Below are 24400 nucleotides of genomic sequence, written 5' to 3' on the forward strand. Positions count from 1 at the left end.
TAGGTGTGCTGAACAAGTTATTTAGAGTTCCTGGTCAAATATGTTTCCTCTAATTGAAATCTATTGCTGCTATTTGGGTAGTTGACAAAGATTTATAATGACCAAACATTTGTCTGATCTTTACTTGTGATAGAGACTATTTATTTTTGGCAAATATTTGTTTACTTTTCTTGTCCTGCCAGAGTAACAAAGAAAATATGCCTTTGATCATCCGGTCTTGTATCAAATCCATGATGGTCCCAGCCTCCATTTTACGAATCTAATGGTCCAGCTATTAAACTGAATGCCTGCTTATAGGGCTTGTGGGAGTCTAATTGAAGGGAAGAGTGTAACACTGACCTCCTTCTTCTCCTCGTCCCTCTCGGATCACGTATATTATACTGCAATGGTGATGGGAGTAAGGGTAGGCTTTGGGACCACAGTACTGAGTTCAAATTTGAACTCTACCACTTACTGATGGTGTCATCTTAGGTCACCTTACCTCTGTGGTCTTTAGTTTCCTGTTCTGTGAAGTGGAACTAAAGAGAATATCTATTTCATAGGGATATTTTGAGTATGAAATTAGTGAAAATATGTAAACAAAACTTAGTGCCTGACACACAGCAAACACATGGTGGTGGTGATAATAATGATGATGATGATTTAATAATCTGGAAGAAACTCATAGCACTTTTCTGAAAGCAGAAAACAGCCTTGTAATGTGCTCTTTTCTGTTTGGAATACAACTAATAACATTTTAATACCTCCGGTATTGTGTCACCTGGTCTGAGGGTTACTTTCCTTGTCTTTCCAATTTTTGAAGTGCCAACTCTATATCCTAGTTAGGAAGAAGCCCCCAATTTGATAATAATTTTAATTTTTTCAACTGCAATATTTTTGGTCCATCGCTTTAGAATTTCTGCAAACCAACTAGAGTGTCTTCCAAAACAGAACTCGTTAACTGAATGAACTGAGAGATTCTGTAGAGTGAAACACATTTTTGGAATCTAACCACAGGAGAAATGAATCTGCGGTAACATGAGTGATCGCCAACCCCTTAGTTTGAGCATCACGATAAGGGGTCCTTTTCTTGGGGGTGCAGATTCTTCTGGACACAGGGACAACTTGATCCTTCTTGCTTTCTTGGTGCATCAACACAAACAGAATCTAGGGAAGGGAGTCCAGAACCTAGAGAAGCAAGTCCAGGCACAAAGTGGTTTGCTTCACTTCACAATTTGGAAGCTATTTCTCAGCACGATTGGAAAGGAGGTTGTAATTTATTCTGAAGCGCTCTCACCCAGCACTTACTTCATCCTGTTCCAAAGTCCTTTCTCTTTTGCCCATAGCTTTTTCAGCAGAGCTTTATGCTCTAGACTTGGATGTCATCTTAACTTTGCACAGAATCACCTCTGAAGCTTAAAAAAAAAACAAACAAAAAACAATCTGGATTTTTCCCTCTTGCGGGTTTCATTCACGAGTTGGTGAATGGCCAGGGAACCTATATTTTGAAAAAGCTCCCTAGAGGACTCTACTATCTCTGGCCCATGAACTGACTTTTGGAACTCCAGGTATGACATTTTTCCAACTGTCAGCTGAAAAAGAAGCATCCTGTTTTCTTCCCTTGGGTTTTGCCAAGAGCACACAGTTGAAACTGAGTTGGAAATGCTAAATGTATTGCTTGGCCTCAGGAAACTGAGGCTTTGAATGTCTTAGCCTCAGGGACTAATTAATAGGAAAAACATAGGTTGTTGCCCATGCCCCTGGGGGAGCTAATGTGGCCCAAGGGAACCCTGATATCCTGCGGGACTGGGTGGAGGATTGATGCCTTTCTTCAGCCTGGCATTATTAATTTGTTTGTTCAGCAGCCATTTAAATGATTATGAGATCAAAGAGGTTTTGCTGGGCACAAGGGATCCAAAAAGTACACGTTTTAGAATCTGCCAGATGTTGGTTGAATCACCGCCGACTATGTGATTTTGAGCTATTTACTTAAGTTCTCTAAACCCATTTCCTCATTGGCAAAATGGAAATAATGCTTACCTTGCGGACAACAGTAAGGATTAGAAATAGTACACGCGAGGAAGCTCATATGGTGCTATAATTTATTTAGAAGTTGTGTGCCAGGTGTAGTATCTGGAACTTTATACATATTGTCTGTATCCCTTGCAGCAATGGTGAGTTGGGTACCACGGATATTATCAGTTTAGAAATGAGAAAACTAAGCCTCAGGAAAAGTAAGTAACTAGTCCAAGATCACTAGCTTCTAAGAGGCAGAGTTCTGCTTTGAATCTAGGGCTGTCTGACCTCCAAATCCATGTTCTTAATCATGTGTCCGACATGCCGGCCCAATCTAGTGTCTTGTGACTCCGGCACTCCTCCAGGATAGACCTGGGAGTGACCCATCCATGGGCTGGCCAGGCATCCATGACTCGACGAGTTAACTCATAGGGGTAGCAAGGCACGTCGAATTCCTCTCTTGGGAATATGCGATTACGACAAAAGAGACTGAGGCTGTTAGAAGAGGGAAGTAAGCAGAAAGGTCATGGAATTTACTGAGGACCAGTGTTGCCTTCATGAGCTAAAGTTGAAGGCAGAAGTCATGTGGAACCTAGGAAGAACAAGAGAGTTCATTTTATGATGGTTGACAAAGATCATGTGACTTTGGTTCCTGACCACATTTGGTGTCTCGATCTAGCGCATGTATCTTTGCTCTAAGTCCCCTTATTGAGATACATTTGAGTGAATATTTATAACTTGAGTTTTGGAAAGACTCTTACCAGGACTCTCTGGCATGTAATGGCCTTAATTGTAGCTATTTGTAATTACTCACAAACTAGTCGCCATGATATGCAAGCAAAGATAAAATGAAAACAGAAGGTGGTAAATTTTTTAATGAGGGAGGTTCAAGTGGTGCACAGGCATAGAGGAGGGAATACATTTATGGTCCTTCATGGAACATGCATCCCCTTAGATTATTGCGTGTTGACTGTCTTCATGTAAGGCTTGCCACTTAGGTGAGCTGTAAGCTTGGACTGATAACCCATGCCCTGACATAGCTACCATGGAGAAACCATTTCTGTTTTTCATTTTACTTGTAGGTGTGTCTTCAAGTTCTATAGAAATTGTGTTGAATCCAAATTAAATAAAGGCTCACCATATGATTATAGTCCTAAATATCGTTTCTTGGACTTCTTTTTTTCTTTTTCATTTAGTTAATGGTTATTGATCGAAGACTAAGCAGAAGGTATTAAATCCTCTTCTTCTAATGGAATTATCTTAAAAGGGACCTTCTGTTATAGTATGAAGTCAGCTACAGAGGAACTTGAAATTCTTCTCTGGTTCTCCCATCATTGCTCCTAATCAAATGAAAAAAAGTTGTATCATTTTTCTCTGTAAAACCTGATGTTTCTCTGACTTAACTTAGGAGTGCCAAATGAGCCTGATGGTTTTCTGCAAATTTTATTTATTTTGAGTAATTTTAGGTGCATAGCTGGACAACATTCTAGCACAATGGTTGAAGTACTTAAATTTTTTCATGATATTCAATTACATGAGAATGTATATAGAGCACTTACAGTACATGGTCGGTCCCTATATACCCCATCTAGGATACTTTATAGATTACATCTTGCTAAAAGGTTGAAAAAAAAGAATAAGCAGTGAATCAATGCAGTATAAGTTTACAGAATGTCGAAGTTCCACCTAAGTTATTTCTGTAGTACTTAACAGTTCATAAAGGGTTTTTCTTTACAGTTATGACGCGGCCAATGAATTTTCTCCTGGAATTTGGTCCAGGAGTAATATTATTTATTTTCTGCCTTTCTTGAAAAATAACTCGATAACTGTGTCCTTATCCAGTGACATTTAAAACTATAAAAGCATCTAAGAAAGAGACCTGGTTGAAATCTGGTTCCAAGTCCGGCTCTGCTGCTAATTACCGTAGGAACTTGGGTAAGTCACTCTAGGTTTTCTGTGCTGCACGTGCTTCATATCTAAACCGTTTAGCAGAGTTGGATTCGCAGGCGTAGGAAATGTCCGGTGTACTCACCATCTCTCTTCCTTCCCCAACATGGCCAACGGATTGTAGTGCTGGGGGGCGGGGAGGAGGCAGCTTGATCAGATCCCTTTGTCAGGAAGCATCACCTAACAATCAGCTTTCATACTTGATATCAAATTTCTGTGTACTTCCTGGATCAGATAATAGGGAATATCATTTTTAATTTTACAACTCTATTCTTATAAATAAGAGACCAAGAAAAAGACCTGTTCTTTGCAGGTCGTTTGTGTTAACTTCCCCATAAGAAAATGCAACCTAGGTTGATGACAATACTTTTCCCTCTAACTCACTGTTTGAATAGCAGAGTCATCTTTTCTTTTCTCCTTTCGTTTCTCCCCCATCTTTACCCTTAAAGGTCGTTTTATAACAGTAGTGTGCTGTAGTATATTCTAGAGCAGTAGTAATTTTTCCTTGTGCTGCACTTAGGTCTTTCTACCTATTCTTTAGTTTACTACAGAGCTTAACCTTGTCTAGAAAGAAAAAAAAAAGGCCTCCAATTGGGATTAAAAGAAAGTATGCAAGATGTTAGAGTCCCCAAAGCTCCCATGTGTATGTTTTTAAACCAGATCCTTTTACAGTAAAAGTGAATTATTGCCCCCTTGTGGTAGAATAATGAATTTTTTTCTCACACATGGGAACTTGCAGGCAGTATTATTTTTCACTACCCTGAAACTCTTTGTCCTTTACAATGAACTTAAAGTATTTATAAAGAGAACTTTGGATATTGTTAAAACCACCTCTTCTAGTTTATTTATCTCGCCTATCTTAAACTCCGTAGAATTTTATATTTGGACAGATTTTATATGTTTTCTGTGTGAGGTACCAGATATCAAAGAGCTTAAGTTGAACAAATCAACTAGAGTGACCAACATTATATGGAACAAACCCAAAATTTTATTCAAATTACTTTTGTGCAGTCCTTATCACTTCAAGTGAGCTGGGAGGGGCTCGGAGAATATCTTATTGCTCCTTTAGAAGTCGTGTTATATGCCTGAAGAACATTTGCTTCAGGGCTATAAAATCAGGAAATTTTGAAAAGTGCAGGAAACCTTAGTGTTGGTCTAATTAATTTATAAAGGTTCAAGTTATCTTCAAATTAGCTTTGCTTCCAACTTTGTTATTTTAAACGTGAAACAAAATATTAAAGCCAAACGGACTGCCTTTTAACAAAATCGGTAACAGACGCCACGCCTAATAAAATGGTATGTAAAAAAAGTTGAGAGGTCTTAAAGACAGAGTATGTCATTTCATACTATTCTTTCTACAATAAAAATACGGCAAACTTGTACAGATAGAACAGTAAGACAGTCAGAACTGACTTATTGAATTAGTTTTTACAAGTTAATGTAAATCTGTATACTAGTAATTATTCTGAATTTTGAATAATTTTAATATTTGTTAGTTTAGAGAAGTGCATTTTGTCTGTTATTTTTGATTTTGGATGATTGTCACTCTCCACCAATAGGCTTCTAAGATGAAAAACTACTTGTAAGTTATCTCCAGACTGTAGATTTTTAAAGCACATACACTTTTATAAAGAAATGACTAAGTGACCATTTTGAAACTTTTTCAGGTTATGACTTATAATTCAAGATGCCCAGTAAAGTCTCTTTGTAGGTAACTTGCTTTTTTTCAACACTTGAAAATGTTTTGTCTCTAGATTATTTTTTCTTCAAAGAAAATTAGAAGTTATCAAACAACCATTGAAGGGTATGACTGTGTTTTCCAAAGACATCTGTCTCTCTGTGACATGTTTCTTTGTGAAAAGGGTGTTATTCTCTTCCCCCCACCCCCCCCAAAAAAAATAAGTGTTACTAAAAATGCTAATTAAGGAACTTTGTATTATAAATAAGGAGCCAAAATTGGATTCATTTGCTTTACTCGTTCTACCAAACTTTCTCCTCTGACTCTCAATTGATGTAAATAAATAACCATCAATGTATGTTATTCTGCACTATGATGGACAGTGGGACGATTTCCATCTTGGACTATAGAATATACTGTGGTAGATCCCAGTCATGCTCATCATAGCTTCCTAGTTGGACTCCTTTCTAGATAAGTTTCATGAACTAACACCTATTTTTTTTAAATGTAACTATAGTTGGTATACTATATTAATTAGTTTCAGGTGAACAATGTAGTGATTTGACATTTTTATACCTTACAATGTGATCATCGCAATAATTCTAGTATTCATCTGTCACCATGCAAACTTCCTACACTATTATCGACTCTTCACTTTTTTCACTCATCCCTCCAGGCCCCCGGCAACCATCCCTTTGGTTTCCACGTCTGTGAGTCTCTTTTTGTATTCTTAACATCTGAAGTCTTTAGGTCAGTAGTTCTTAAGCTTTTATATCTTAGATTCAATAACGATTGGCTCCTCCACTAAAGAATCTGCTTACCCCCACAGTAGGAAGGCTTTTGTCTTACAGGTTTTTTTCTTATACCTATTTATGATGTTTTAGGGACATGCAGTTATTCTTGGACATAAATTTAATTGCTGTGGCCTTCAAATAAAAAAAATGCTTCTTCATAGTTGAAAACATAATTCATTGCTTCAGAAATGATAAAAAAGAAGAGGTCATGAAAAATTGTCGTGGGACATTTAGGTAATTTACAAACTTTTCAGAGTTATAGTAAACATCTTTGTGCATAAATCTCTGTCCAAGTTTAGGTGATTTTCCTAAGATATATTCCTAGACCTGTTACAAATTATGAACATTATAATGCTCTTTTTACACATTGCCAAATGGCTTTTCAGAAAGGCTATGCGTATTAATTTCATATTCTCCAAATGCACCCTGATGTCTGTCACACCCCATTCTAACTAGCTTTAGATATTTTCACTTTTAAGAATCTTTGTAGGGGCAACTCATTTTGTTGGTGGTTTTAATTGTGAGATTTGATTGTTTAAATATATTTATTAGCAATTTTTATTTCTTTAAATATATTTATTAGCTATTTTTATTTCCTTTATTGTACTTAGGTCTTTTGTCTATTTTTATGAGCTTTTAAAATATTTTAGGAACCAGCTGGCGTTTTTCCAGAGAATCATCCATCACTCTTAAATAAATAAATTTCTGTTGCTACTCAGTCTCGGGCAAACGCAAGTTGCCTATAGGAGAGAAAGTAATAGCCCAGTTGCTATTCATTGTCTATAACTGAGTTCTTGTGACTTTAGGTGTGGAAACAACCTTTTCTGCTCTGCCTCCCGCGTGTCCTCTAACATATGACGAGATACACCAGGTGGGGGTTACACAGGTTTCTTGTCACTCAGTTTTAGCTGCTTTGAAGGATGACTGAATTTTTTTGAGGTGATCCCTGCGTCTTCATGATGAATTTCATAAATACAGTGAAGCCCAGGTTTCAAGTTAGCATCACAAACTTAGTGTAAAAACTGAATAGAAATTGGTCCTTTTTCTCAGGTGATAACCTTTGTCATCACAGCTGTGGCTATAACAATAGCAATTACAGTTAATTATGTTTGTCACAGTGTGTCTTACTTTCCCCAGTGTGTGTGTGTGTGTGTGTGTGTGTGTGTGTGTGTGTGTGTGTGTGTGTTTGTAGAAAGAGACATGCTTTTATCTTGTTTCTTAGTCACAGCTACTGAATTTTTTCTTCAGTTTTCTTTTGCCGTATTTACCATTAGAAAGTCTTCCTCAAAACACTTAGTAATCATTATCGAAATCTTGACAATCTTCGTGCCTTACTGAGGGATGTACAAGAACCATTATTCCAATGATGAAAAGACTTACCTAAACCTAGTAAGAGAGAGAAAAAAAAAACATTTGAAGAACGTCGTAGTATTTGGGAGCTTATGAAAGAATGAAACTCATGTCTGACTGGCAGTGGAGTCAGTATTTTCACAGCTTCATGTAATTTGTGAGTCTGCCTGATATCTTGGTTCAAAATAATCTATCCTATTTCTGATTCTAATAGCAGTAATCTACAGCTGGATGTTAGGAGTATTTCCATAAGGGACTGTTCACCTTTCTCTGTAGAAGAGTTGATAGGTTATCCTGTTGGACCATTTCCACATGTGTGCAAGTCAGTGTAATTATGTTGGTTAGAATGTGGCTTTGATAATACCTTTCTAACTTTGTTCATTTTGATTATAATCTTGTCTTTCTTGTGGTCTTTTACACACCTTCCTTTTAGTCTACGAACACAATCTTTGCACATGGTGTCTCATAACTTTCTAGTGGAAGATGATGTAGCATCTTCATTCTATAAATGTAGAAACTGACAGTCACAAGTATAGTATCTTTGCAGATACTGCCTACCAACCAGGTTTCCTTTCTCCCACAGGAGGCCTTTCTCTATTAAACCACATTGCTTTCTTTAAAAACTGCAATACCTGGGCCAGTTATCTTCTTGCATCCACACAACAGTGCTGAAAAGATTTCCTTTGTAGATCAAATTCTGCCGGATCATGCAGAGATTCATTCACTCAATAGTAATTTGTCAAGGCCACTCCATTCTTAAAGCACTCAGGACAAAGATATGCCAAATTTGTCGCTATGATTGGACATACCAAGAGGCTGATAATCTCATAAAATTCAAACCTTTCCCGTCAATTTCTACCAGTTTTGGGAAGGATGTTTTCCAAGTCTTCTCTCATGAACTAAAAAGAAAGAGAGTTAAATCATGAGATTAATTACTCTTTGGGTGACTGGCATTATATGTACCCTTAAATGATTCCTGTACAAGGTGAATGTTCCTGAAAATATGAAACAACCTGAAAGTCTAGAAGTCATTCTTTGAATCTAATCTCATATCCACAGATGTAAAGAAATTAAGTGTAAACATTAATGACTTATTTTCAAATACAGAGGGTGTACCAAAAAATGTATACACATTTTAAGAAAGGAAAAAAAACTGTATTAAAATTGTAATAATCAATATATACGAATAACAAAAGATGAATATGAGTCATGTGTATACATTTTTTTTGGCACCCTGAGTATATAGATAAGAGGGATATATATTTTTTGTTAGATTTAATCTTGCTGATTAATCTCTTATGTTTGAAAATCTTAGAGTTCAGTAGAAAATATATGCAAGACCCTTCTTATACCTCAAGGTAGGACATGTTTTAATAGTCTTTCATTACTTTGAGTTGGGCTTAAAGTCATAACAACCTACTATGGACCATAAAATATTTTCAGTTAATTTAGGCCTATCTGTGGTCACATCTTGGCTAACCATCTTAATTCTTTGGTATTTGCAATACATCCTACATGAGAAATGGGGCTGACCAGAAACAAAACCAAGCAATGAACCAATAGCACAGAGCTGCCATTCAAAAGAGACTGCTGAGGAAAATTTTTAGGGTTGTAATTAGGTCTCCCAAAGCATCTCTAGTTGGAACCAGTACCATATTACTTATTGCCAATGGAATAATCATGTAATTTGAAAATTTATTTTATATAAATAAGTTTTCAGAAACATTGCTGAATTTTTGGCCGCAATACGAACGGTTCTGTGCAAATATTAAATAACGTCCCTATCACACAATATTATATCAGCCAGCAAAGCCAAAGACCATTTGATATTGACAATTACATCAGAATAATATATTAGGTACATGACATGAAATTGACCCTCTCTTAAAATGAGTTTCCAGTAATTTAGCTTAGATTTGCTGTTAGTGAAAGTAGTACACATTTAACTTTCAACTACATCATTTGTATGAAGAATTGAAATGGTGACTGTGAAAAGCTTTCTTTAAATAACATATTCAGTATATTTTTATCTCCACAGAATACATTTTAACATCAAGGAATGTTGGCATTATTTTCTATTCACTTAATTTCAATTTGCTTTTAAAAGAAACTCCAGCCTTTAAAGAAATGCTACATAAACCAAATTAATTTTCACAATGTAGTCAGCAATGATTTTTTAAAGGATTTTTGTTTGTTTAGAGAAAATACAGAACTAAGAAAACCATCGTAAAACTTTATAATTGAAGCTTCTTTTTAAATATGCTATTTTTGTGTTAAGTATTTCATCTCTCTGCCTTCATTAGGTGTGTCTCATCGTTAGATATAGAGTTACGAAATAGTTGTAACTTTACAGTTTTTTTGATTAATGATGGCTTGGACTAAAGTTTCATTGGGTAGGATTAACTATGTTTAAAGATGGCAAAATGCCATTATAACATTAATGCCAGAATTTAATGAGAACCAGAAGTTAACTTCAAGGACCTTCATAATTTAATATGAGGGCATGATCATATTCTGATTATTTTACTGTAGTGTCCTATTAAAAATAAGTTATTCTTTATCTTTTTTTTTGTGATAAAAGGTTTTTCCTCAACAGATAAGAACCCTACTGTCTTCTTCTCCTACCTGCCGTACTTCTGACTTTATTGTATAGTTCAACACAAGTTAAGTTTTCTCTTCCTGTGAGATACTGTACTAAAGGTGTACAGTGTATGTACATTTCTGTAAAATGCAGGTGATTGTTAAAGCTATTTTCTGTTCTAAAAATCCAATGATTCCTCTGTGTTTATCCTATGTGTTTAGAACCCAAAGAAAATAGTGGACATAAAGCAAAATGTCTATGCTCCTTATTTTTTTTTCTTACAATCTTATGTATACATACTTGCAAAGAAGTGCCTCGATCTTATAAAGCCTATAATCCATAACCATAAGATGTAAGAAGTAAAATACAGTGGAGGCAAAGGGAAAACTGTCTCGTAAAGCTCCTGATAGAAGAAAACCTCAACTATTTAGCTTGTGGTCTGAGCTTCCTAGTGACTAAAGCAAAGAGGAGAAATAGGATAACATGGTGTGATTTTCTGGTAGTAGGACACATACCACCAGTTCTTCAAAAAACAAGCGTCTTTCTTGCTCTCAGTTAATCATAAGAACAACTTGTCTAGGGGATTTCTCTAAGAAGCTGTAAGCCACATAATGAATGATGTCCTCATGAATTTTTATAGAAAATAAAGAAGTATTCTACATATGTCATTTCAGATATTGGGCTTTGGAGAACATGGAGGGAATAATGTTAAAAGCAAGACATTTGTTTCTCCCATGGGGCAGGGAGAGGGGAGTTTGAAACTTCTGGTATATTTACTGTAGATAGATGCTTATTTTCTTTTGACCCACTGACATGTGGAGCAGTAGAAAGATGTAAAGATGTCTAGTGAAGGGTAGCATTGTTAAAGGTAGGAGGGGAAAAATGGAATTTTTGTGGCAGGATGATATTTGCAAGACTGATCAGGCCGCTGGGAGGTTTTTAAATATGCCAGTTCCCTGTAACAGGAAGATCAGTCTCTGTTTTAGACAGCATATCCAATTTAGTAAATTATTATTATTCCATCAAAATTAATGTGAACAATTTTCTCTTTGAGGCTGCTTTTTCCATAGGTGATGTTTTCCAGATGGGCTTTGTGTAAAACTCTTAATGTTTTATGTTTTCTTTCCTCGAGAAAGAGCCTTTTCTGACATGTCTTCATTTCTTTTTCTCTCCTCCATTGTAGGGAAGAGAGCACCAAAGCCCAAGGAAAGGAAGAACAAGAAGAAGAAGAGAAAGCTGATAGACAGAGCCCAGGAGCAACACAGCGTCTTCCTAGCTACCGACAGGGCTAACCAGTAAAATCAGACACCTACGGTGGATTTGGGGGGTTTTTGTTTTTGCAAACGTGCACAAAGCTACTCTCCACTCCCGGACACTGGTGTGTGGTATTTGTGCTGCTCTGACCAGTATCTGTTCCCAGTAACATTGTGAAAGGAGGAACCACGAGTGTGGTCTCTGTTATTTATGCTTTGATTTGCATCTGGAGACTGTGAAGGGGGGAGCTTATGACCTGAATCAATGGAAGCAGGAGTTAGTATACAGCATGGGACTTGGCTGGTATGTGCCAAGAGATCCTGGCACCACCACGGAGAGGCAAGAGGTGTGAGGCTGCAGACCACCATTGGAGAAGGGACGTGTGCATATTTATGGGAAAGAAGACGCTCAGCAGGCAAAGTGCTATTTCACTTGTGCCCTTTATTTCTCACATTGTGCACTGTCAAGGATAAATGTATGTGGTTATCTGCTTAGTGTTACCACATGTTGTTCTCAGCATCTGTTACCTTCAAACTGTTGTGTGATGAAACTGCTTTTAGCTGGGGCTATGCTACAGGAATTCCTGCTCAGTTTCACAGCGGCTCAACTATGTACATATTCTGCTGGGGCTACGTATAAACCTCTTATTTACTGTATATTTATGCTCTCTTCTGTGTAACAAGTCATACCTGATTAATATGATGTCACTTTGTTTTTAGTGGTTCCTAACCATTGTCCGGTAAATGACTGTTCTAGTTTTGCGAATTGACCAATGTTTTGTTGCCCCCTTAGAACTTTACTTTTCTTTGTGGGCTTATTTCTCATTGTAACGATAGGATAAGCTAGTTTGTACATAGGGTCAAATGACCGGTGTCAAAGGATTTGAATATCGGTAGACCTTCCCCGTGCCACGTCTCCTCACACAGATACAGCAGCATGTGGCGTCTGGCAGTCAGAAGCCCCAACTCCCTTTGAGTCTAAGATGTGATGACTTTAGGAAACACAACTGAAAACACATGAGGAATGACATACAGCCACTTGTGCTCATCATGCGATTTCACAGGCCAGCTAGAGAATTTTTCAGACTTTCACTTCAAACTTCAATATACATATATGTACTATTGAAAGCAGTCCCCGTGTGACAATGGCAGGGTACCTACCCGTATTCTTGGGTCACGGCAGAAGTTACATGAGACCATGCGTAGAATTTGAGACAACAGGATGAACTCCTACAACTGCTGGTGAGGTCTCCTTCGTATCCAAGACAGAGAGGAACACTATGGAAACTCACCAGGGGACTTCCAGAGCAGCGGTTTCAAAACCATCATTGTCCCCTTTGGGGAATCCGTTCTTAAAGGGTTTTCAATTGACTACTTCTAAAAGCATCATTCTCTTCCTGGCTGATCCAGAAAATTAGAACAAAAAGAAATGGTTGCAGATTTTTTTGGGGGAGGGGAAACCAAAGCAAGGTATAAAGCCTTTTTTTCACCTTGCATTGGCAAAACTACCTCTTTAGCATTTTGGTTAACTTTTGAGTCAAAAGCATCTTACCAATAACTATAAATGTCATATACATTGTTTTGAAAATATTATTGCTATGAGATAAGCCATATATAAATGATGTATTCCACTTTAGGGTTCACATTTAATCCTAAAGTGTTCACTTCCTTTCACATCTATTTACTAAGCAGGGAGGAGGCTCTTTATCGGTAATACATCAATACCTGTTCTGTTTCCGGGATGTTCTTTTCATGCATTAAAAAATTTCAAAAGTATTTGTGGAAATTTTTTCTTTAGAGATATATTTAGGGAAAAAAGCAACTTTAAAATTCTACCCACAAATGATAGTCTTTAAAAAAAAATCAGACAAAAGTTTTTTAAAACCTACGTTAGTAACTACATCTAGTAAGGTACTCACCAGTTTAGCTGTAAATTGCACTATAGTAGAGTGGTTAAGATGACCTGAGTTCCAGTCCAGACTCAGAATACCCTGGAGGCAAATTACTTAACCTCTCCAGGTCTCAGTTTTCTCATCTGTAAAATGGAAGTAACAATATTATCTACATAGAGGGCTGTATTTAAGGACTAAATTAAGTAAAACATGTATAAATTAGTAAAATATGTTTTAAGGATTAAGCCAGGTAAAATGTATAAAATATGGTCAACACAGTATGATATATACTAAGCATTACACAAGTTATTACCTATTACTTTTAATTACCACTGTCCTTGGCTATTTTATTTAAAAAACATTCATTTCTCTTTATCAACAAAATAGAATATATGTCTGAAAACAGCAGTTCCCTTCAATCTATTGCCTGATGCCTGGACATTATTTGCTCAAACTTCTTTTCTTCTGGGAATTGATTTACAGCTCCAGCAGACACATATTGTAGTGTAATTTACAGCTTCAGGATAGTTATACAAAGAAAATCTGGTGGTTTTCCATAAATAGCTATACCATTCCTATAAGTGATACAATGTATATAAATAGAATATATGAAATTGGTTTTCTTTTTTTTTTTAATTTATCGGGTGACAATTGTTAGTAAAATGACATAGATTTCAGGTGTACAATTCTGTATTACATCATCTATAAATCCCATTGTGTGTTCACCACCTAGGGTCAGTTCTTCCATCACCATATATTTGATCCCCCTTACCCTCATCTCCCACCCCCCAACCCCCTTACCCTTTGTGAAATTGGTTTTCTTCCCAATATTTTCAGTAGCTTAGCATCGACTTTCTCAATTAAGAAGTTTGAGTGGGGAATGGGTGAAATGGGAGATGATCAAAAGGTACAAACGGATTCCAGTTATAAATAAATCATGGGAATCTAATACTATACAGCATGTTGACTGTATTACATACCATGTTTCCCCCAAAATTAGACCGGGTCTTATATTAATTTTTGCTCCAAAAGACGCATTAGGGCCTATGTTCAGGGGATGTCATCCTGAAAAATCATGCTAGGGCTTATTTTCCGGTTAGGTCTTATTTTCGGGGAAACACGGTATTTGAAAGTTGCTAAGAATAAGTTTTACATGTCCTCACGATGAGAAATGAAAATTTGACAGATCAGCACTTAGGAAAAGCCCATTCATGAATATGTCTTTGTTCTTTTTCAGGATGCTAGTATCAGTCACCGTAAATGGAATTCTCACATTTTGCTAGAGACATTTGGAGAAAAACTAATACTCAGCCTTAAGTATGTGATTTCTATAAAGGTGATATGTGATTCCATCTCCAACTTTTTTTTTTTCTTTTCTTTAAAGGGGAGCTGTGAGTAGGTGAGAGAAATAAAAATAAATAATACTTCTGTTCATTTTAGAGGAGTTTGTACACAGTGGCTACTACTTGATAACACCAAGTTAGAAAAGGCAGAATTATAAACCCTAAAAATGCATCTGTATCTTGACCAACCCATTGTCCTCCATCTTCTTTCAAGAGGGATAACTGTTCTACTTGTACATCTGATCCCATTCCCTCTTACTTTTTTGGGTCTTCAGTATCCATGCCTTTGGTCTCTTCAACCCTTCCTCTCCCCCTGACTTAAGGTATTCTTTCTTTCAAGGTCTTTATTGTCCAATATCCTGAAAAAGTAACTTACATTCATTGATGGCTTCAACTTTCTCCCATTCTCATCTTAACTCATCCATTATCTTGTTTCTTCCCCACCACTGCATTGTAATTGTTAGGACACAAACAGCAATGATGTTCTCCTAAATTCAAGAAAAAAGTTTGTCTTATTGCCTCAATCCTTTTGTATGTGTCCTGTCTGCTATTTCCACTGAGTTTGACTCAACTGTTCCCTCTCCTTGAGGAATTTTGTTTCTCATTTGGCTTCTGTGACATTCCTAACCTGGGTTTCCTACTTCTCTGGCTATTTCTTTTCAGTCATCTTCTCTTTCTTGACCCAAATTAAAAATATTGACATTTCAGGGGTTAGCCCACTATTTAATCTTTTTGGTTTAATCTTTTCATCTCCTCACCCCACCTGCGAAATCTAACCTTATGGCTTCAGATACCACTTGCATGTTGTTACCTGCCAAACCAATCTCTGTCACTAGGTCTTTGGTAACTATTTAAGCTTCTTCCAAATATCTTGATCAAGGAGACCAACACTTATCTCAAGCACAATCTAAACTTGAATTTATTAGTGTATCAGTCAGGGTCCAGTCAAGCACATAAACTAGTCTAGGGAATTTAACACTGGGGATTGGTTTCACAGGTGATACATGCGACAAGAAGCTAGCCTGGGGATGGCGAGACACCCCAGAGATTAGCAACAGCAGGAAGCCACTGTCACCTATAGGACAAGAGGAATAACAGGATGAGGTGAAGTTTCCAGAATCCAGAAGGCTTGCCACCCCTAGAACTAGAGCTGAAGTTAGAGCTATGGCCACTGAAGAAACTAGAACCAAAGACAGAACATTTGTCTGGTGGGAGCTGAAATCTTGGATAAGATCTGGTCACAATGAGAGATGTTGCCTGAGGCAAAGTGAGAGAGGAAGAAATACCCTGACTTCTCTCTACTTTTCAACCTCCAGTCTTCTGCCAGCATCTGATGCTGAGAAACTCAGGGGAAGGCAAGAGCAAGGAAGCACGTGATCAGCATAGTCACTGATATCTGCCCCCCAAACAATTCCTCTTCCTGCCTTTCCCATTTAATAGTTACTATCTCTACCTACCAGGTTTGTTAAGCAAAGGCACCAGTATTCATCATTTACTCTCAGTGTTCCCTACAACTAATGTATTACTAGATTCTAGTGAGTCTGCTTGAGAAAGTTCTGTTGAATTTCTCCCCAGCTCTTCACTTTCATTGTCCTAAGCCTGTCTGGTCCTCTCTTCTTCTGAACTGTTCCAATATTTTCCTAAATATTCTTGTCGCAGTTTTACTCCAACTTTTCCTTTAAATTTCTACCATTTATTTTTCTGTTAATATATTTATTCTGCTATTCTCTTGTTTAAGTACCATCCTGCTCCTTGTGAAATAAATTATTAAACCTTTTCACATGGAATACAGTGCCTCTCCACCTATGTATCTTGTGGAGATCATGAAAAGATGAAATGGATCGGCATGATCATTATTGTAGAATCATCAAGGTTTCCTTTATGGTAAACATATTAGTTGATACCCCTTGAATCATGAAGGCAGAGCTATAAGGGAAACTATGGCTTTGAAAATAGATGGTAAACATTAAATCTGATTGAGAGTTGAACAATCTGAAAAAGGTAAAAAAGATTTAGACATTTTGAGCTAATTTTTATATATGGTATCAGAGAGTATAGTTCCATTCTTTTTGCATGAGGCTTTCCAATTTTCCCAACACCATTTATTGAAAATGGATTAAAATGAGAATCTATCTGTGTATTAAGTCAGAGAGCCATTAAAGAGAGTTGTAAAAAATGTGAAAGAATCTACTCTTCTGAAAAAAATTTTTTTGAAAATATAGCTATTTTTTATTTTTATGTTATCTGTTAAATGGAATAGGTTTATTATTTTTAAAGGATTAAATCAATATTAAAAACAGAAGAAAATGGATTAAAGACAACTAGACGACCTGAACTAATAAAATATATAGAAGAAAACATAGGTACTAAACTTAGGGACCTTGGTCTCAGAGCAATTTTTGTGAACTTGACCCCAAAGGAAAGGGAACTAAAAGCAAAAAAAAAAAAAAAAAAAAAAAGAAGGAAAGAAAGAATAAGAAATAAGACTACATAAAACTAAAAACCTTCTGCACAGCAAAAGAAATAATCAGCAAAACAAAAAGGCAACTGACTGGGAGATTTGCAAGTGATACGTCCAATAAGGGGCTAATATCCAAAATAATATAAAGAACTCATAAAACTCAACAACAAAAAACCAAACAATCCAATTAAAAAATGGGCAGAGAACCTGAACAGACACATTTCCCAAGAAAACATACAGATAGATGGTCAATAGATATATGAAAAGTGCTCAACTTCACTAGCTATAAAGAAATGCAAGTCAAACTCACAAGGAGATACCACCTCCCAGCTGTTAGAATGGCTATTACGAATAAGACAAAAAATACCAAGTGTTGGAGAGGCTGTGGAGAAAAGGGAACCCTCATACATGGTTGGTGGGAATGTAAGTTGGTGCAGTCTCTGTGAAAGACAGTATGGAGTTTCCTTAAAAAACTAAGAATAGACCCAGTAGTCCCTCTCCTGGGTATCTGGCTGAAAAAATTGAAAACTTATTCGTAAAGATATATGTACCCCTGAGTTCACTGCAGCATTATTCATGGTGGCCAAGACAACAACCAAAAGTGTTCTTCAACAGATGATTGGATGAAGTTGTGGTACATATACACAATGGAATATTCCTCAGCTATAAGAAAAGATGAAACACTGCCATTTGCGACAACATGGATGATCCTGAGAGTATCACACTAAGATAGAAAAGGACAAAAACCATAGCAGATTTTACTCATATGTGGAATATAAAACAAAAAAACAACAACTGAACAAATGAAACAAACTTCATAGACACAGACAACAGGATGGTGGTTACCAGAGAAGGAGGGGAGGATGAAGAGGGTAAAGGGGGTTCAAATACATGGTGATGGAAGGAGACTAGAATTTGGGTGGTGAACATACAAAGGAATATACAGATGATGTATTACAAAGTTGTACATCTGAAACTTATATAATGTTATTGACTACTGTTAACCCAATAAATTTAATTAAAAAAGATTTAGATCCCCATATTAATCTATAATGAATAATTACAGCAAGCTGCTATGTACCACCTCCCCCAGCGTTCGAACACATTGCTAATCACTGCTGAAATAAACACAAGTCTCAGAATCCTTCCCAATATAGGTGTTCCAAGGAAACACCACCAACAGATGGGCATGGACAGGGGAGTTACAAGCTTTTTGATTCCCAGGTCAATTTCATGCCCTAAATGGTGATAACTGTCTTCTCTCAGAAATACTCTTTGGAAAGTCCCATGCAGTATTTCTCGCACCTTTCCACTAAAAAACCTTAAAGACAGAAAAAAATGAATTTATAACTCTGGGATTACAACTGGAAGCAGCCTTATTTCAAATTTAAAATGTCTTTATCCTCCTGATTTTCTGTAAAAATTCATGCAAATTTTGCATTCTACTCAGTAAAATTCATGCAAAGTTTGCATTCTACTCAGTAAAATGGCTGTTTCTTTTTAGATACAAAATTATTCCCCCAATCTTCAGCATCACCCCAAAAACCTGGAGTGAAATCTTGTTTCAGGAAGATGTTCTATGTTTATTTGGTCCTATGGCTGCACATACTCCTTGGCACATAGTCACTGGTGCGTAACAAAATGCATATTCCCGTGTAGGAAGCTCAACACGAGTCCCCTGGTAGTATGCTGAAATTCTCTAATGGCTTAGCCTCCTCCTCGGGCTTTATAACCTCAGCTTCCATGGCAGCATGTGGTCTGGGTTCACATCCAGCTTGTATTTGAGTCTCTCCCACTGGCTCCTTTTTCTCTTCTTGATAGTTTAGTTATAGGACTCAGCCACAAGCCTTCTCCCCTACGTCTGCTTTGGAGAAGAGGGGTTACAAACATTTCCTTTTGTAAAGGGCCAGAGAGTAAATATTTTAGATTTTACAGGCCACATGATCTCAGTCACAACTACCCAACCATGTCATTATAGCACAAAAGCGGCCATAGACAGCATGTAAATAAATGGGGGTGACTGTATTACAATAAAACTTTATATACACACTTAAATGTGAATTTGATAGTTTACACGTGTCATGATATATGATTCTTTGGATTTTTTTCCCAACCATTTAAAATGTGTTTGGTTGCCATCTGTACAAAAGTAGGTGGCAGTCTGGATTTAGCCACTAGGCTGGGTTTGATGACCCCTGATACAGAACACTGTTGGTTTGTGGGGTATCTTTGTGAATTCTGTGAGAGGACGCCTCTAACTCTGCCTTAGCTCTCACACTCCACGTCTGGAGGAATCTAATAAATGTACCAAATGCCTTTGCCATTTTAACAACCCGGTGTATGGAGAGAAGTCCCAAGTTTATATTTCCACTTTTAATATCTCACTCCAATTCCAGTTTTATCTCTTATTTGCTAAAAAAATATTTATTTATGGCCCAAAGCTAAAGCTGAAATAGTAAAAACTCAAAACTCAAATTGTTTTTTTTCTGTGTAAGTTCTCTCCTTTCTAACTTCTTCACTGCAATAAGTAGCACCACTATCTTCTAACATCCCAGAGCCCCTGCGTTCTAATCGGAGAATCTCATACTTTCCATTTGCCTTCTATCTCTTCAACATCAAGACCTCACTATCCTTTAGCTGTAATTTGCGTCAGTGGTGGACTCTTCCTTTGTCCTAATCTCCATGAATTAATGCAGTGGACTTATTTTTCAAACATAGCCAAGAAAATTCTTTTAAAATGATTACTTGATGACTCTTATTGGCTTCTTTATTGTATTTCTGGGATCCATAGTTCCTCAATTTGCTCTCTGTTATCTTGGTACCTTTCCCTTCCGTTAGAGTTTGGCTTCCATTTCCTATTTTAGCCTATGAAAATTGAGTATGCACTGAGTGCCCTCTAAGAGTAAAACCTTGTAAACACTGATTGCAGTGCCCCTGTTTTCTGCCTCATTCATTTTGGCTGCTAGACAATTTTTAGACCAATGTTTTATATTATTTTGAGCCCCTCTACTATGCAGACAAAATAGGTTATATGATAATGGCAGGAGTGTCAGGGAAGGCATTCTGGGGAGCTGGCCTTTGGTGTGAAACCTTAATGACACGTAGATAAAGATCTGGGAAAGAAGGAGGCCAGATACTGGAAACAACCTGTGCAAAGGTCCTAAGGTACAAACAGGGTCAGCATGATCAAAGTACAGACAAAAGGGAAGAGTTGCTCAAGTGTAGGCAGAAAGACCATGGGACCAATATGAGGTCAGGAGTATTCAAAGGCAAGGTCATAAAGAGCCATGAAGGCTGTGGAGAACGCTTGGATTTTAGTCTAAGTGCTTGGAAAATCTTTGGAGAATTTAAGCAGGGGAGTGATGTGATCTGATTCCTTTGCCCTATTGACTGGGGATGCTATGTGGAAGGTGGATTTTCAGAATGAAGCAGAGAGACCAGGTTATTGCAATAATCGAATATAGATTAACGAGACTAGGACTGGTGGGTGGCAGTAAAGAAGAAGAGCAGTGATTGGATTCTGAACACAGTTTGGCAGAAGAGCCCAAAGGTTCCCTGATGAGTTGGACGTAGTGGGTAATGGAGAAGGGGAAAAAAAGGAAACCCATATGTCTCCTAGGTTCTTACCCTAAGCAACAGGACATATAGAGACGGGGAAAACTGGAGAATAAAAAAATCCATTTTTCACATGCTAAGTTTGAGGTGCCCGTTAGCTATCTATGCGGAAACATCAAGTAGGCAACTGGATAAAAATCTGGAGTTTAGGGAAAAGATCAGGACTAGAAATATAGTATTTATGGGATAAATCAGTGTGTAGATGGCATTTAGTACCAAGGAACTTTATGGGCTGATCCGGAGAGAGAAAGTACAAGAAGGGGAGGAAAGGGACTTTGAGGCACTTGACCCTTCGGTGCTGGCCAGAGGAGGAGGCACCAGTAAAGAGACTGTCACAAAGGTCCAGGGAGGGAAACCAGGATCAAATAGTCACTAAGAGTGACCAAAAGCTGGGATTCAAGGCTTACATAGTGTCTTTCCTCTTGTTTTAGAAAATATCAGGAGATGTAAGCCACAATTAGGAAAAATTTGTGATAATTAAGGGGTTTGGTCTTCTCAATTTTTTTCCTTGTTGCACACTCCAAGAATGAAATTTACCAATGGTTTCTAATCTCCTTGAAAACGGTTTTCACGTAAAAAGAATTTAAAATAAGTCAATGCTTAAAAACATTGGCAACTACTCTTCACACAAATGTGATAATGATACTTAATTTCAGGTTACCATATCACCTACCAATTTCACCTACATTTATGATGAAATAATTATCTCAATAGCCCTACAAAGAATTTTCCTTTATTTCTTTCAAATTTAATAAACGAAATCAAGTGAACAACAAAACTAGCATTCTGTGAATTATAGGTCCTTGGGTTTGTAATTTTCAACAACGAGGATTTTTAAAACTTGTAATTATTGAGAGACTTTGGTAACAGCTCTCTGATGTAAGAGAATACATGTTTGAACAGAGGTATTACACACAAATGCACAATCATGACATTTAACTGAAAAGCAAAATAAGTATTAAAAGTATTTTTCAGTGTTCATTGTATAAAATAGGATAACTAAAGTTTTAGGTACTTGCATTACATTTTTAAATTACATAAACATGTTCTCAATCTTTTTCCCTATCATACATGCTTCTCCTGTGTTTAGTCTCTCCTACATCTATCTACCACCTGGAAAAACTGAAAGTAGCAGAGACTTCTAGTGCTTACTCATATCTAGATCTTTCCTTTTGGACCCCCAAGCAGCAATCATTTCTCAGTTCTTTTGTAGTCGGTTGAGGCCTCGTGATTGATTTTAACCAAAGGAATGTGGCTGGGAATTATGCACAAGTGCAGGGCTGAGGCACTTAAGAGCTAGTGTACGTTCTGCACAGTTTCTTTTCCCCTTTGGCTGGGGCCACAGAGGTGGAGCTACCAGTAGATCTGAGTCACTGTATGGACAAGAGTTGCCTTGGGGCGTGGCCTAATCTAAATCTGGCTTTGCATAAACAAGAAATAAAAGTATTGTATTAAGCCGCTGAGATTCTGGGCTAAGATTTTGTTAACCTTAGTACAACATGACATTATTCTGCAATGGTGTTTTTCAGTTTGCTTTTTCTTGGGATCAAGAAACTATATTACTTATTCGTTTAAACCTGGTCAGTAGATAAAAGAAAAGCAGAAAAGTCAGAAAGATATCTGACTAGAAAAATTCACTTGCGTAAGTTTAGAATTAAAACAATGACATTTACTTTTAATTAAACTTCTCATTTTAATGAAGGATATTGGCATACTGTTGATGGGGAAAAATAATTTCTCAACCTTTTTCAAAGATTCATATAATATTGTCAGATGGCCAAGGGAATAGGTAATCTCCATAGGTTTTTTTCCACATACTTACCCTACGGAACAAGTGTAAGCAACCTATAGAATGTGATCAGTGGGAGGTCAACCAAGATTGAGGTCCCTTGAACTCCCCGGTACTCACAGACACACTGAATGTACAGTTACAAAGAGAGCAATTACCACTATAGAAGATCCAGAAACTAGCTGAGCGACACCGACACACTGGGTGAATGAGAAAATACCCACATTGAATGGGTAGGAAAAGCTGAGACACACTCTCACAATAAACCCTACCCCAGCACAGTGCCAACTCCCAGCTTCTCCCTAGGGAGGTTAAATATTTAGACCCCACATTTAGTACCCCAACTTTTAAGAATCCCACCTGAGGGAAGGGCCCTCAAAATACCTAGTTTTGAAAGCCAACAAGGCTTGTGTCTAGCAGATTTGGAAGACTGCAGTAAAAAGAAAAGAACCAGTAGTTAATAGGTGGGAACACTCCTATGGCTCTCCCCTCAGGGCACAGTGCAAAGAGAACAGGCAAAAATTGCCCACCTGCCAGTCTTTCCTTGAAGGAGGTCTATTTGCATACATTTTTTTTTCTGAGGGAAAAGAGTAAAGAAGAGGTGATTTTATATATAGAAAAATCCACGTGATATAACTTTAAAAAAACCTGAAACTAACATTATATGTCAATTATATCTCAATTTTTAAATGTATACGTATTTGTGAGTATCTTTGTTTCCTAGTTAGAAATTAAGTGAAAAATAAAATCTTATTCACAAAAATAACACCTAAAAAAAATTCAACAAGAAAAACATGCATAAACATATAAAGGAAACAATGCAAATTTACTGACAAACATAAAATGAGGCCACAATTGCATGGGAAAACATACCATACTCCTGAATAGGAAGACTCAAACAGCATAAAGATGTCACTCTTCCAAATGCAATATAAAACCATAATGCTTTTCCAATCAGAATATCAAAGTAGTTTTGTTTTAAACTAGTTTCAGGTATACAAAACAATGTAATAGACATTTACACCCCTCACAAAGTTGTAACCCCCTCACCCCAGTCTACTATTCCTCTGACCACTTCATGGATAGTGTAGATGCCTGATCACTGCACACACCTGAAGCTGAAGCTGAATAATATTGTATGTCAACTATAATTAAATATAAATACACACACACACACACACACACACACACACACACACACACACACACGGAGTGCCAAAAATGTGTATACACATTTTAAGAAAGGAAAACACTGTATTAAAATTATATTGATGGTAACCACTTTGAGCACCTCTTATAATTGCAGAACTCAAAGGTGACTTGTATTCATCTTTTGTTATTGGTATATACAAGTATTGAGTGTTACAATTTGAATAGCTTTCTCCTTTCTTAAAATGTGTATACATTTTTTGGCAGTCTCTGTGTATATATATATATATATATATATATATATATATATATATATATACATATATATGTGTGTGTGTGTGTGTGTATTGTATATGTATATACACACACACATACACACACTCACACACACACACATACACAGGATGGGGAGATGTGGAGTACAGCATCGGGGATATAGTCAATGGAATTGTAACAGCCATCTGCATACTTTCCAAACTGCTGCCTGAGGGTGAGGCTTCTAATTTAGGATCTGCCTATAATCCTCCCCCGAAACTGGGGAAACAGGCAGACC

General features: G+C 37.0%; 1 protein-coding gene across 1 annotated transcript in view; it reads left to right on the forward strand.

Annotated features, from left to right (window-relative positions):
* The window catches only part of RSPO2 (R-spondin 2), a 155135-nt gene extending 141761 nt beyond the window's left edge, over positions 1 to 13374 (forward strand). Inside the window, exon 6 of the mRNA XM_019750562.3 lies at positions 11529 to 13374. Coding sequence (XP_019606121.2) covers positions 11529 to 11644 — 116 coding nt within the window. The 3' untranslated portion in view covers positions 11645 to 13374. The remainder of the gene's footprint in view (positions 1 to 11528) is intronic.
* The last annotated feature ends 11026 nt before the right edge of the window (positions 13375 to 24400 follow it).

The sequence above is a fragment of the Rhinolophus sinicus genome, chromosome 6 (genome assembly GCF_057876585.1).
Source record: "Rhinolophus sinicus isolate RSI-liver-muscle chromosome 6, RSI-T2T, whole genome shotgun sequence".
Taxonomy (NCBI): Eukaryota; Metazoa; Chordata; class Mammalia; order Chiroptera; family Rhinolophidae; genus Rhinolophus; species Rhinolophus sinicus.